This window comes from Paralichthys olivaceus, chromosome 24 (assembly GCF_024713975.1).
Source record: "Paralichthys olivaceus isolate ysfri-2021 chromosome 24, ASM2471397v2, whole genome shotgun sequence".
Lineage (NCBI taxonomy): Eukaryota > Metazoa > Chordata > Actinopteri > Pleuronectiformes > Paralichthyidae > Paralichthys > Paralichthys olivaceus.
The window spans coordinates 8,084,266-8,097,326 of NC_091116.1; the positions used below are offsets into that span (position 1 = coordinate 8,084,266).

The 13,061-nt window shown below is 44.1% G+C and overlaps 1 protein-coding gene across 2 annotated transcripts in view; it reads left to right on the plus strand.

Annotated features, from left to right (window-relative positions):
* The window catches only part of appa (amyloid beta (A4) precursor protein a), a 32,090-nt gene that overhangs the window by 13,753 nt on the left and 5,276 nt on the right, over positions 1-13,061 (plus strand). The window contains exons 2-13 of one of the 2 annotated variants that reach the window (XM_069520655.1): positions 2,387-2,554; positions 4,563-4,692; positions 4,888-5,000; positions 5,099-5,289; positions 5,642-5,952; positions 6,421-6,588; positions 9,841-9,974; positions 10,804-10,878; positions 10,989-11,147; positions 11,299-11,427; positions 11,649-11,748; positions 12,715-12,927. In XM_069520655.1, coding sequence (XP_069376756.1) covers positions 2,387-2,554; positions 4,563-4,692; positions 4,888-5,000; positions 5,099-5,289; positions 5,642-5,952; positions 6,421-6,588; positions 9,841-9,974; positions 10,804-10,878; positions 10,989-11,147; positions 11,299-11,427; positions 11,649-11,748; positions 12,715-12,927 — 1,891 coding nt within the window. The remainder of the gene's footprint in view (positions 1-2,386; positions 2,555-4,562; positions 4,693-4,887; positions 5,001-5,098; positions 5,290-5,641; positions 5,953-6,420; positions 6,589-9,840; positions 9,975-10,803; positions 10,879-10,988; positions 11,148-11,298; positions 11,428-11,648; positions 11,749-12,714; positions 12,928-13,061) is intronic. The other variant, XM_069520656.1, reaches the window with a different exon arrangement.

Genomic DNA, 13,061 nt, shown 5'->3' on the forward strand with positions numbered 1-13,061 from the left:
ACATGGCAGGTTACGGTGTGAAGGTGTCTTGGCATGCTCCCAACGCCCTTTTAGTTTCAAAATGTCTTTTCCTTATTCGGTTTTTCATTTAATCATTGCATTTGTCTTTGTTCTGGAGACTTTTTTCTGAACACTGCTTTTTGCCACAAACTCTTATGCCACAAACAGGACAGTGACAGTTATGCGATTGGCTGTCCTCAGATTCAGACCAAAGCAACAGCCAATCACATAACTGACCCTGCCCTGTTAATCTTTACTGCGAGGTAAAGACTTTGACCTAATTTAACTGTTTGTAAGATATCACATTGATAAAGTTATTACCTAATGCAGCTTGGTGTTTACTTGTCTATGTAAGGAAAGGGACATTTATTTGTACATTGTGTGTTATTATTATCCATAGAGGTCATATAATGTGCTTTACAGAAATAAATGAAGTATAAAAGCACAGAACAGAAGCATACAAATTTCAAAAAGGGTAAAACATTTTAAAGAAACCATATAAAAGCACAAATTATTAAACAGGTCAAATATCAGCTTTGATATCCGTCCTGAGTGTCACTCTGTAAAGCCAGAAATGAACTGTGGAGAACACAGCAGGTGACTTCCAGATCTGTAACTAAAATGTCTGGAACGTTAGTTGGAGGGCTGGTGTCTGGGTAAAGCAGCAGGATGCAGGATGTGACGTATATATTCTGCTGCAGAAATAGCTTGTTGTGTTTATTGTACACAAACACACAGTCGGTCCTCATTGCCAAAAGCTCTTTTTCCGAGTTTACATCTTTGTTTTTCAGCGTTTGTGCATCTGATAAATTGCACAAACTCTTATCCGTTCACCTCTGGGGGCTTTTTAAAAATCTTATCTGCACCCTAAAATATGATGCAAAGCGGTAAAACAGTGCTACTCAACAAATCTACCACATCTGAATTGTTATGCGTCCCTCCCACAACCACAAAGGAATCATTACATTACTACTTCTCAGATTTTAATTTTCTGTTGCACAAGAGCATTGGATGGCATCACATTGTACAGGTGTTGGTTTTATTGCATTCACCTCATGTTTGGTTATGTGTCGAAGCTTTCTCCTCTGCTTAGGCCGGTTTCTCCGAGTGCAGTCGAGTATAGATGGAAACAGCTGCAGCGAGGATCGACTCATTCGTCTGCCAAATGTCATTGTTGGTAACTGGAATATAATGCAAGCTGATAAAGTCCATCTTCCCACCGATGCACTAGATACATGGCTGTAAAATCGACCCAAACATTTTGGTTTTCAGCTTCAAATTTAATCGGAATTGATCGCCCCATCAGCTTTTCTCGTTTTTGGACGAGGACTTTATGCCCCCGGCTGCTTGAGGAAAAATCAAGTCTGGAGGAAGAAATATGCTATCCATCTCACAAAACAGCATTTGTTCGCCTGCCAGGGCCTTGAAAACCATTAACACGATTAGGCAGCACACAATGGCAACAGTCCCTCTCCTCCCTCCCTCTGTCTCCTTCTCTTTTTTCTTCCCTGTATTCCCTCCCATTTTGTTTGAGCTCATTTGCCAGTACAATGCAGACATTCAGTGGTTTGTCTGCACCTCTTCTCCTGGGGGAGCCTTCAGCACAAAAACCTCTGAATTCATGCAGATAGACACACAAATCAATGCACAGGAGCATAAATTAACACAAAAATTAATACATTCATGCCAAAGGGAGACTCACACACATTCGCTCGCGCACTCTCCCTTTGCCTGCAGCCAACCTGCTCTTATGCGCAGTATGTGCTGTGCTAATGGAGAGAAACAAACCAAAAACAAATCAACAGAAGGTTATATAAACACTATACTGTCCTGGAAAGACTTGGGCATGGGCAGAGAGATGTACACTCACTGTTCCCATATAAGCAGCAGAGCAGAGGATTGGATGTGTGTGTGTGTCCCAGAAAGCAGCGGGTGAATGGCTTCAGGCTGGTTGTTTGAGGCAATTTATTCCTCTGACGTTATTGATTTTTCATGTCCATCCTTTTGTTCTGTTCTCCAGCATTTTTCGAGGGGATCGTTTGCTAAAACACACAATTGCAAAGAGGCGTTTAGTACGATGCTCGCAGTGCCATGACTAAGAGTTTTTAAGAACACAGAAATCCAACCCAGATCCTCGTCTGTGGCTTTCCTCCTCCTCTATCCATTCTCTCTCTTTCTCTCTCGCTCACCTCGTCTTACTTTTCATCTAATCTCCTCTCCTCTCCTCTCCCAGCCCCCCCCCCCCTTATCCCAGCAATAACATTTAATTGCATCCGTCTTGCGTTTTTCAGCGCAAGTGCTCAAGGAGTTTAACATGAGTGGTAATTCTCATTAAATCTCTCTCTCTCTCTTTTTCTTCATCTGTTTCCCCCCCACCCACCTCTAGGTGCCTACAGATGTTTCCATGGGTCTGTTGGCAGAACCCCAGGTAGCCATGTTTTGCGGTAAACTCAATATGCACATCAACGTGCAGAGCGGCAAGTGGGAGCCGGACCCCTCAAGCACCAAGAGCTGCATCGGCACTAAGGAGGGCATCCTGCAGTACTGCCAGGAGGTAAGAGAGTGTGTGTGTGTGTGTGTGTGTGTGTGTGTGAGCTGCACCTTCAGTTTTTTTTATGTAAAATTGTTTATTTCCCCTCCTGAATCAATTAACTCTGATATTACACCATTTTAAAGCTGATATGAATCTTAAGTGTCTGTAATGTAACAAGCAGCAGCTGGACGTGGTGTAGTTAAGGTGGGGAATATAGATACTGAATGTCAGGGTTGTTTTGAAATGATAATATCGTGAAGGTGAAATGCTTTTGTCTTTGGATGCAGCAGGGGTAAGAGGTGTCGTTTCCTCCCCAGACCAATCTTCCTCATCAATCGTCATGATTTGTTACGGCTTCACAGCTTGAAAATGGCTCTAATCAAGCTGCGTGCGTGTTGATATATGAATTTCTTAAACAGTAATTACCCCGTTTATTTAGTTTTTAGCGAGAAATAATCCTAGATGATAAATGTTTACAGTCGTGACATTTTAGTCGGATGATTTACACTTAAGCCATTAAACTGACACTCTCTGAGCAAATTACAGTGACTGAGCAGGTAGCAGTGTAGCTTCTTTATGGAGAGGGGAATTTGCACCAAGTGAGATTTTCTTTTCTAGGGGATTTACAGTTTTATTTTGCAGTGTTTGTGCAAATACACGATGCCAGAACTCTGCTCAGTAAACAAGCTGCTTAGGCCCATATGACCTGATGTTAGAAGCTTGGGTTAGTTTGTTATTAGGTGAAAGCTAACCAGGTCAAACACAACACAGTGAGCGCCTCTGTTCTATGGATTAACTTTTGTGCTAGATGATTTTTTTCATTTACCGCAGAATTTCATTTGGGAGCAGTGTAGACGATCACTGCACTATGTAAGACAGAAGTGCTAAAAGGGAGTTGTCTGATAAGAGGAAGTGATGCATTATGAGTTTCTCTGAAAAGTATTTAAGACAAGCTCAAAGGAGCATTATCTCATCCTCCTTGTGTTACCACAAATAACAAATCCAGCAACGACAAATAAATGCTTTGGAAAAATCTGTCTCGGGTCCCAGAATTTGAACTTTGAAAAATAGACGACATGAAACGTTTCCCCCTCAAAGCTGAGCAGGAGCACACGGCTTGACAAATGCAAGAATAACAAGGAGCCAAGAAGTTGATGGAGTTGTTTTTTGTGCATAGGGAGGGAGGAGGTGTTGTAGAGAAGTAGGAGGGAAGAGGTGTGGGCACAGGGACATGTTGAATATTGTGCAGATGTCATGCATGGCTGAAGAGAACACAGAGGTAAACACAGCAGAGTCCGCCAAGCAGAAACAACATCGACAAGCACTGTGGTAATGTTAAGAGCAGAATATTTCGGAGAACAAAATTCGCTGAATGTTTCACCAAATTAATGATCCTGCAGAAAGAGCTGTGAGGCTACAAACAGCAGCTGCAATGGTGAGCAGATACAGTATGTCATTGTAAAATAGAAGAAGAAAGAAGAAATTAACTGCACATTGCACAAGAGGTGTTTGCAAAGACAACAGAGTCAGAAACGTTTGTAATTGAGTAAAAGACCCAATCAGCAAGCAGTTGCAAGTGTCTACGCTATCGTCTCCAAATATTTCTGCCCGTCCAGACAAAAACGCAGTGCCGGGATTTTCAAAGTAAAACGATGCCAGCAGCATTACCAGACTTCTCTGTTGTAGACACTAGCTGTAAAACTCCGAGAGAAGTGTGGACGGCAAGCGATGTTGGAGAGGAGGTTCTGAGAGAGAAACGACTGCAAGACGAGAGATGTATGGGTAAAAATACCATAAAAATGAGCAATGTAGGAGGAGAAATGGATCATGCACGTTTGCAAGTGTGTGTAGGACACAGAGAGGGCGAATCCACGCTTTCTGCATTTGTGGCTCCCGCTGTAGAGTTGGTGCTAAAAAGGTTTGGCTGTAAGTGATGGATGGATGAAGAGGGAAACCCTCTGTTCTCTTTCACCTTTGCAGTGCCATGACACCATTATATATCATATAATGTGTATTCCTGTGTTTGTAGGTGTACCCAGAGCTCCAGATTACCAACGTGGTGGAGGCCAACCAGCCAATCAGCATCCGGAACTGGTGCAAGAAGGGACGCAAGCAGTGTCACAGCCACATGCACATCGTTGTGCCCTACCGCTGCCTGGGTGAGTCTCTTATGTGATTTCACTGACTCACACTTTTGAGCACTTGCTAGGAAAACATTTCTAGAAGGTGGTGTTACCATAGCAACCAAGGAGTCAGGAGAGTCGGCTATGCTCACTTAGGGTTTTTTAGTGTTTGTTGAAATATGTCCGGGTTGTGCACAATATTTCTAAAAATGGATGCTGTTGCTGCCGCAGTGGGAGAATTTGTGAGTGATGCCCTGCTAGTCCCGGACAAGTGCAAGTTCCTGCACCAGGAGCGCATGGATCAGTGTGAGAGCCACTTGCACTGGCACACTGTAGCCAAGGAGGTGAGGACATGCACCTGTACACTCACCTTTATAAGATGTTGAGGATGAATGTCTACTAATCTACTAATCTATTTCTTACTTTGTCTTTCTTTCTGTAGTCCTGTGGAGACCGCACCATGAATCTCCATGACTACGGGATGCTGTTGCCATGTGGCATCGACCGTTTCCGAGGTGTGGAGTTTGTGTGCTGTCCCGCTGAAGCGGAGCGGGAAGCTGATAGCGCCGAGCAGGACGCTGATGATTCTGATGTCTGGTGGGGCGGTGCAGAGACCGACTACTCTGACAACAGGTACACACACACACACACACACACACACACACACACACACACACACACACACACAGAGAAATGAGGGCAAAGGAGCAGCAGAGTCATACATCAGTGCTCGGATGATTATAGATTCTACCACTTTCATTTTCAACGCTGGCATGAGGATAACATTTCTGTCCTTGAATGCCAACTGCAGGTTGGTTATAATTTAGAGGCTCCGTCCTCTCCTCCTCATTTATTCTCTTTGTCTTCCTCATCCCTCTTTCTCTGGCATCTTTCCTTCACACAATTGCGCTCATTGGCTCCATATGTCTCACCTTCTCCCCCTTTCCTTCTTTCCCTTTTCTACCCATCCCTCCTCCCCTCCCAGTATGGTGCGGGAGCCAGAGCCAGTGGAGCAGCAAGAGGAAGCCAGGCCATCTGCGGCGGTAGAGGAGGAAGAGGAAGAGGAGGTGGCTGAGGAAGACGAGGTGGAGGAGGAGGAAGAGGATCTACTTGACAATGACCAGGACGGAGACGGGGAGGAGGATGAGGAGGCAGTGGAGGAGGAAGAAGAGGAGGATGGTGACGACGACATTATCGACGCACTCGGCGACGACGATGCCGACGAGCCCACCACAAACGTTGCCATGACAACCACCACCACTACCACCACCGAGTCTGTGGAGGAAGTTGTCCGGGGTGAGGAACTTGCATGGTTTAGTTAACAGGGTTCGTGAACATGATCAGATGACGTGTTTCTTTGGGTTCAGATTAATGTGGAACAAGCTGCAACATGTACAAATGTGTTTTGCACATTTTTTCATGATTTGCTAGACACAGCCCAACCTCACGCTCCTCACCAATTAATATCCTGCTGTCATTTTTCTTATTGTGCTCATTTGTCATTTCACAGCGCTCATTAGCTACGTTCCGTTAGAATCAGAATTGGTTGTACCAGCTTTGTTTTTTCATTTCAGTGTTAAATTGTTCTTACAATCGGTTCTGGCTTTCTTCACACACCCTGTTCTGTAGCATCATGCATTTTATTTCTATAACATGTCCTTTTTTTTTTATAGGTGAACACAAGATCTTTACAAAGGCTCTGATAAAAAGCCTGACATTGTGTATCGTGAGCTCAAGTGCCTGTGTGTGTGTGTGTCATCCAAGATGTGTGCTGGGCCAACGCAGAGACTGGTCCGTGCCGGGCCATGCTGCCACGCTGGTACTTTGACCGACAGGACGGCCGCTGTGCTCAGTTTATCTACGGCGGCTGCGGAGGCAACAGGAATAACTTTGAGTCAGAGGAGTACTGCCTGTCTGTCTGCAGCAGCGTCAGTAAGTCCTGCTCACATCTGACCGGCAGCTCGCCACTCTCAGTAGCAGTCGTTTTCCTCTCCAGCTCGTCCTTCTCCCTCAGTTTTCCTCGCTGTCTATCCGAGCTGTCCGCTTGGTATAAACAGCAGAACGTTCTCGCTTGGTGTGCTTCTCCTGTCGACTCCTGTCCTAGCTAACGTTTACTTATTCCTCGCCGGTGTGCGTGTGTCTGTGTGTGTGTGGTACTTTCAGCAAACAAAGCTGTTTGCACTAAAAATAGACTTTACCTTTCCCACAATCCTTTGCAGGTTCTCGATGCCACCATCCTGATCCCCTGTGCACTCACTGTCGCCTTTGCTTTTACACCCAGTACTTTTACTCAAGTAGATATATACATTTTTGAAATACCGGTATGTATTTTCTACTCCACTGCATTAATAAACAGTTTTAGTTACTAGTTACTTTAAGAACTAGATTTTGCACGATGGATAATATGACAAGCTTTGTGGTTTCCAGCATTTTTTGCTTCATACAAATACAATGTATAGACAGGGTCACACTTCATATCACTCTGACTTGCTAACAGTGCCACCAAATAGCGATTTTTTTACCCTCTGTTATTTCAATAAATGTTGAAACGATCCAATGTCACAGCAAGAGCAAATATTGGAGAAAAACTTAAAAAAACCTTTTTTTAAAAGAACTTTGATTTTTCTTCTTTCCTCTTCTATCAATCATCTCACAACCCCTCAGAGCACAAGCACGTTAAATAAAATAGATTTAAGAGATTGCTAAGCTAAATAAAGTAGTGAACCACTGCCAAACAGCATGTTCCAGTAATAGTGGTCATTTTCATGGACAATTTGCTTCAGTGGCTGACTGATTTTTTTCACATTACCATGGTTACACGGTTGTTTCCCTATAGAGCATGAACAATAACTATGATCATTTCTGCGATTACAGTCGTTTCATTGGCATCGCCTCATACTTTAGCATGAAAACGAGCTGTAAAACCATCCAGGCAGGAATTATTTTTTGCAATAATCCTCACATCACGGCACATTATCCTTTGCATTCCTGACACGTGCCGGGCTTGCTTACATTATTCCCTCCTTATCACCGAGGGAACACGTTCAATTGACTTAAATCGGGTGTCACATTAGCCTCCTGCAATTTTGAAGATGTGAGACGTTTCTTAGGCAGCAGTTAAGGAAGAACTCATCAATACATCATTACGTGCTCTCAGCGAATACCTGCCTCCTACATCACATTGTGATGATTGATTAGCAGCGGCTACAGGGAAAATGGGGAGGACAGCTGGAGGATGGTTCCCACCTTGTCAATATGTTTGGAATTTCTAAATAATAAAGACTTCTCCGATCATTCAGTCACAAATGGAACTGATTGGATTTGAAATGTGCGTGTGTGTGTCTGTGCATGTGTGCAGATGGGGGCTGTATGTGATGGCGGGGAGCGGAAGGCGGTTTGAGTGTTTGGCTCTGATGCTGATTTCACACTGTGCGTGCGTGCGTGCGTGCGTGCGTGCGATCTGCCCTGCAGCAAAATGGAGTCATGCTATATGGAGTCCCTATTTTGATCTAATTCTATCCTCTGTGTGTGTATTAATATGCATGTGTGTTTGTGATAAGGGATTTCTGCCCCGCGTAGAATAGTGGAAATGAGAAACTGCTGCAGTGTCTAACCCACGCCAACACACGCACACACAGAGAAACACACATTTGTTGTGAACTGTTCAATTAACATTCAATCACGGTAGGTCTTAGAGTAAAATGAAATATATTCGTATCACAGATAATCACATGATAATAATAATCCATGTAATTCTTATACAGAAAAAGCTACTTTTCTGTCTTTGTTCTATATCTGTTCTATATCTGCCTTTGCTCCCACATTATATTAATTCAGTCTTTGTCCAGTTAATGAAAGATTTGTCTTTGCCAAAAATCTCTCCCACTCTCACTATTGTAATTCTCAACCTGAGAGTCCTAATTCCCATGGGGCTCGCGAGATAATTTGTAGGCATTGCCAGATAGTTGTGGAGCAAAAACATGATATAATATATTCAAAATAAAATTACATATTTTAGACTTAGAGTAGTTGTTACATGTAATTGTCTGCTTGTTTGTGGGAGTCCAAGTTAGACCCTGACCCTGAATCAGGAGTTCATGCAACATCTGCGTGTGGCGGCACAGGGGATTGATATTTTTGATGTTTTTGACTCTGCATCTATTATTATCTATTGTGGCAGTTTTTAGAAAAAGTAATTTACATTTCCATACCCCCTATGCTAAATAATTTGTTTCACTGAGTGATTTTTGGAAGGCATCCATATAAAATGGTGCAGCAGGAACAGGCAGCAAATAGGGACTAAGGAAAACTGTGCTTTGATTTGTGAAAAATATACAGTGCAGAGTCGATGGCTGTGAACGCCTCACAGCAATGCCAAAAGAAAAAAATTGAATTAATGGATTGACACTTTAAGGGTTTACTAAATGACCAAATTACAATTTAGTCTTGGATTATCTGACAAATACAGATTTTTACCTCCTCTCAACCCACTGCAGACTATGATCTCTAATCCTGGGCGGATAAAACCGTTGTCATGATACGAGCAGAAGAAGTGAGGAAACAGTTGTTTTTAAAAAAAATGGTTTTGAGGAACACAGGCTGACACAACACCCGGGTCAGAGTGAAAACATCTCTCCTTGTGCTCTCTCATCAGACATAACCAATCTCACATGATGTGCGACCTTCACGCGTATGCACACACTGGCTGGCAAACACATTTAACAGCACACTCATGGAAGATAATCAACTTTCCGCTGATTAAAACTACGTTTCACACAATATAATAAGATGATACAGTTCGCTGGCGAGTCGACCACAGCTCGGTCTGTTCTCTGGAGCCCACAGCCTCAGTGTTTTTTTGGCAGGAGAGCAACAATCACACTTTGAATGAAGTTATATAAGTGAGAGATGAGTTTTTGTCTCTTTTCTACAAAGGGCCACAGGTCAGCTGAGGCGTGTTTGCTTTTGGAAGGTGCTGGCTTCCAGCTATGACTGCTATCTTCTTGTCTTATCTCTCCTTTTGGTCTCGCACTAACCCTTTTAACCCATTTCGGCCTCTTGTGTTTTGTGTGTGTCCCCGACCGACCAACTAAAAAGAGAAGGTGCTCCAGTGAAAAGCTTTTCACCTCCCTGCCTCCTCTTTCTCTCTCTCTGTCTCTCTCTCTCCTCATCCATTCCCTGCAGTACCTACTGCCACGCCCAGCTCTCCAGACGCCGTGGACCACTACCTAGAGACACCCACCGACGAAAACGAACACGCCCACTTCCAAAAGGCCAAGGAGAGCCTGGAGGCCAAGCACCGTGAGAGAATGTCCCAGGTACTGACGGAGAAGGGAGAGGAAGGATTTTTTTACTGTTAATATTTTAAAGCTGATCAGCAGAACAGAAAGGAGGATTTTCTTTGTTGCAGGAAGAGGACAAAAGATTTTTTAATGAATAGAATAAGGAGAGGAAAGAGGTGTGGCGAGTAATAAATGAAAAGGTGCGTTTGTTAATCCCTCCCGGGTAAGCCGACTGAGCCATTTCGACTTTAATTGTATTCTTTAATCAAGCTGCTCGCTCTCCGGCAGAGAGCCAGATGGTCCTCGGCAACATCGCAGTTTTCAAAACTCCGTACTCTAACAACCTTGCACGGCCCTCAGATCAACCCTTATTTTTGGAGTTTGTGCTCCACTTTGGTGTCTTTGTTTTGCTTGGGGAGTTCCAGGCACAGCGTCCTCTGATTTCACACACTTGACTTCACCCTCACAGATACTGTTAGGTCATGTCTGAAGAGGCCCGAGCCGAATAATGGAAATTCCCCCAGTGAGTCAGAGAGGATGGAACAGAGGAAGGATGTACAATCATATTGTTAAAGGAGAAGGAATAAGCAACAGGAACAGTTAAATTTGAGACTCTTAATGTCACTTTAACCTTGAATATGAAGCAAAACAATTTCCATATATCAGTATGTAGAATCTGAAGTGAAAGCCATGAAAAATGTCCAAAGTAATGCGGATATTTAGCAAAGAAACCTTTTTTGTTTGGGCCTCTCGTCCATATGCACAAAGAGCAATGAGATGTTTGGTCAAGTGTAAAATTAACCTGTGAAAAGATAAAAGTTGATTGACAAGTGTAATTAATGTTTCCTTCCTTTTTTGTCCTGAGGTGATGAGAGAGTGGGAGGAGGCTGAGAGGGAGGCCAAGAATCTTCCACGTGCTGACAAGAAGGCTGTCATCCAGGTAAGACGAGCACGAACCGGACAATATAATAAATCACCCCAAGAGTTTTTTTTTCTCATGTGCCCTTTCACCGCTCCATGTTGTGTCTGTGTGTGTTTGTATTCATGCAGCGTTTCCAGGAGAAGGTGGAGGGGCTGGAGCAGGAGGCAGCCAGCGAGCGCCAGCAGCTGGTGGAGACCCACATGGCCCGGGTGGAGGCTCTGCTCAACGACCGCCGTCGTCTGGCTCTGGAGAGCTACCTGACTGCCCTGCAGCAGGACCCACCCAGGGTACAGTCAATAAGCACAGACCACTCTTTACCACTCTTTACCACACTCACTTAACCTTAGAGTTTAATATTTTCCTGCCATTCCCCAATGTGAAATGATAACTAAACCAGACCACATTTAAATCCATGACTCTCACCGTCTCTTCCTGCAGCCTCGTCACGTCTTCAGCCTGTTGAAGAAGTACGTGCGTGCCGAGCAGAAGGACAGGCAGCACACCCTCAAACACTTTGAACACGTCCGCATGGTGGATCCCAAGAAGGCAGCGCAGATCAGACCCCAGGTAAGTTCACTCTGGTAACCTCATTTCAGGAGGCAGAGCGGGTCGTTGATTTTGATTCCTTAACGCTGTGCCAGCAGTGTGTATGCTGTGAGAGATTGAAAACCCTGAAAGATAAATTCATTCCATTTATGGTTCATTTAGTTATAGATCTATACTATATGATTCTACTTTTTACGATCTAACCACAATGCAAAAATCCACATTTTATGTGTGTTATACAGGTGCTGACCCACCTGCGTGTCATCGAGGAGCGTATGAACCAGTCTCTGGGACTTCTCTACAAGGTGCCCGGCGTGGCCGACGATATCCAGGACCAAGTCGGTGAGTTTGTCATTTCGACACTTAAAAAAAAAATCAATCCAATATCCAGACTAGCATAATGTAATAGAAGCGAAAACAAGACTGGTGGAAGTCAAGAGCATTTAATGAAGGGACAAGAAAATACAATAATTCAGATTGAACACAACCCTAGATCTTGTTAACATGAATGTTGGCTGTGTTTCATATTCACTGTGTAACTGCTGACCCTGACACCAGAGAGATATGGCAGGAGACAAACTGTCCTGGTTGTGCTACATGCGATGGAGAAAATGCTCCAAATTCCAGCCCCCGGAAAATACATTTTATTTGTTGATAAGGGCATTGGAGCAATTTGTCCTAATCCCTCTGTTCAGAAACAAATGAAACTGTACTGCCGGGAAGATAAATCCTCCCTTCCTCCCCCAAATGTCCCTGCATTAGGTTTCTGTGGGTTTTTTGGGTTTACTGGAGTTGCGTGCGTCACGCAACCATCTGTGTTTCTGTCTTGGAGACTGTCACAGTCTGTGCTGCCCGGCAAAACACACCCACAGGAGCAAACACACTCGGCCATTCAGACATTACTGGGAACCAGGTCTAATAAAGAAATTGAACTTAACATTCCGTGGAGGCTTTATGTTCATGAGTCACTGCGTAGAATATGATTTTCTTTCAGCAGAAATATACACACTGGCAGTTCTATATTCTGATGACCACATATGTTTTTCTTTCATCATACAGAATATTTTACAATGACAGAATTTGCCTATGATTCGAGTTACAGGGAGCTAAGTAAAAAAAGAAAATGGTCATCCTGAAACATAATTTTTGTTACAAGGAAAGACATACTAACAATATTTTTTATGATATCCTGCATTTGACGTCGTTGCCATCCAATGCCACCAGAAAACAGCCCCTCCGAAAGCCACTTTGTAATTCGCACGCTGCTTCTCACCTCTCCTTCCTTCCTCCTCATGTCTGTCCATCCAGAGCTCCTGCAGAGGGAGCAGGCGGAGATGGCCCAGCAGCTGGCCAACCTGCAGACAGACGTGAGGGTGAGCTACGGCAACGACGCCCTGATGCCCGACCAGGAGCTGGGAGACGGCCAGACTGACTTCTTGCCCCAGGAAGACACTCTGGGCCTGGGAGGCGTCGGCTTCGTTCACCCTGAGAGCTTCAACCAGCCCAACACCGAGAACCAGGGTACGTACGGACGCATAAACATGAATAACATCAGCAGAGAGCAGCAGCTACAGTTTGGTTGTTTCAAGGTTGATTGACATTACAAACAAAAATGCTACGAGGTAGTCAGCATTCCTCTTTTGGCCTTGAAGGAC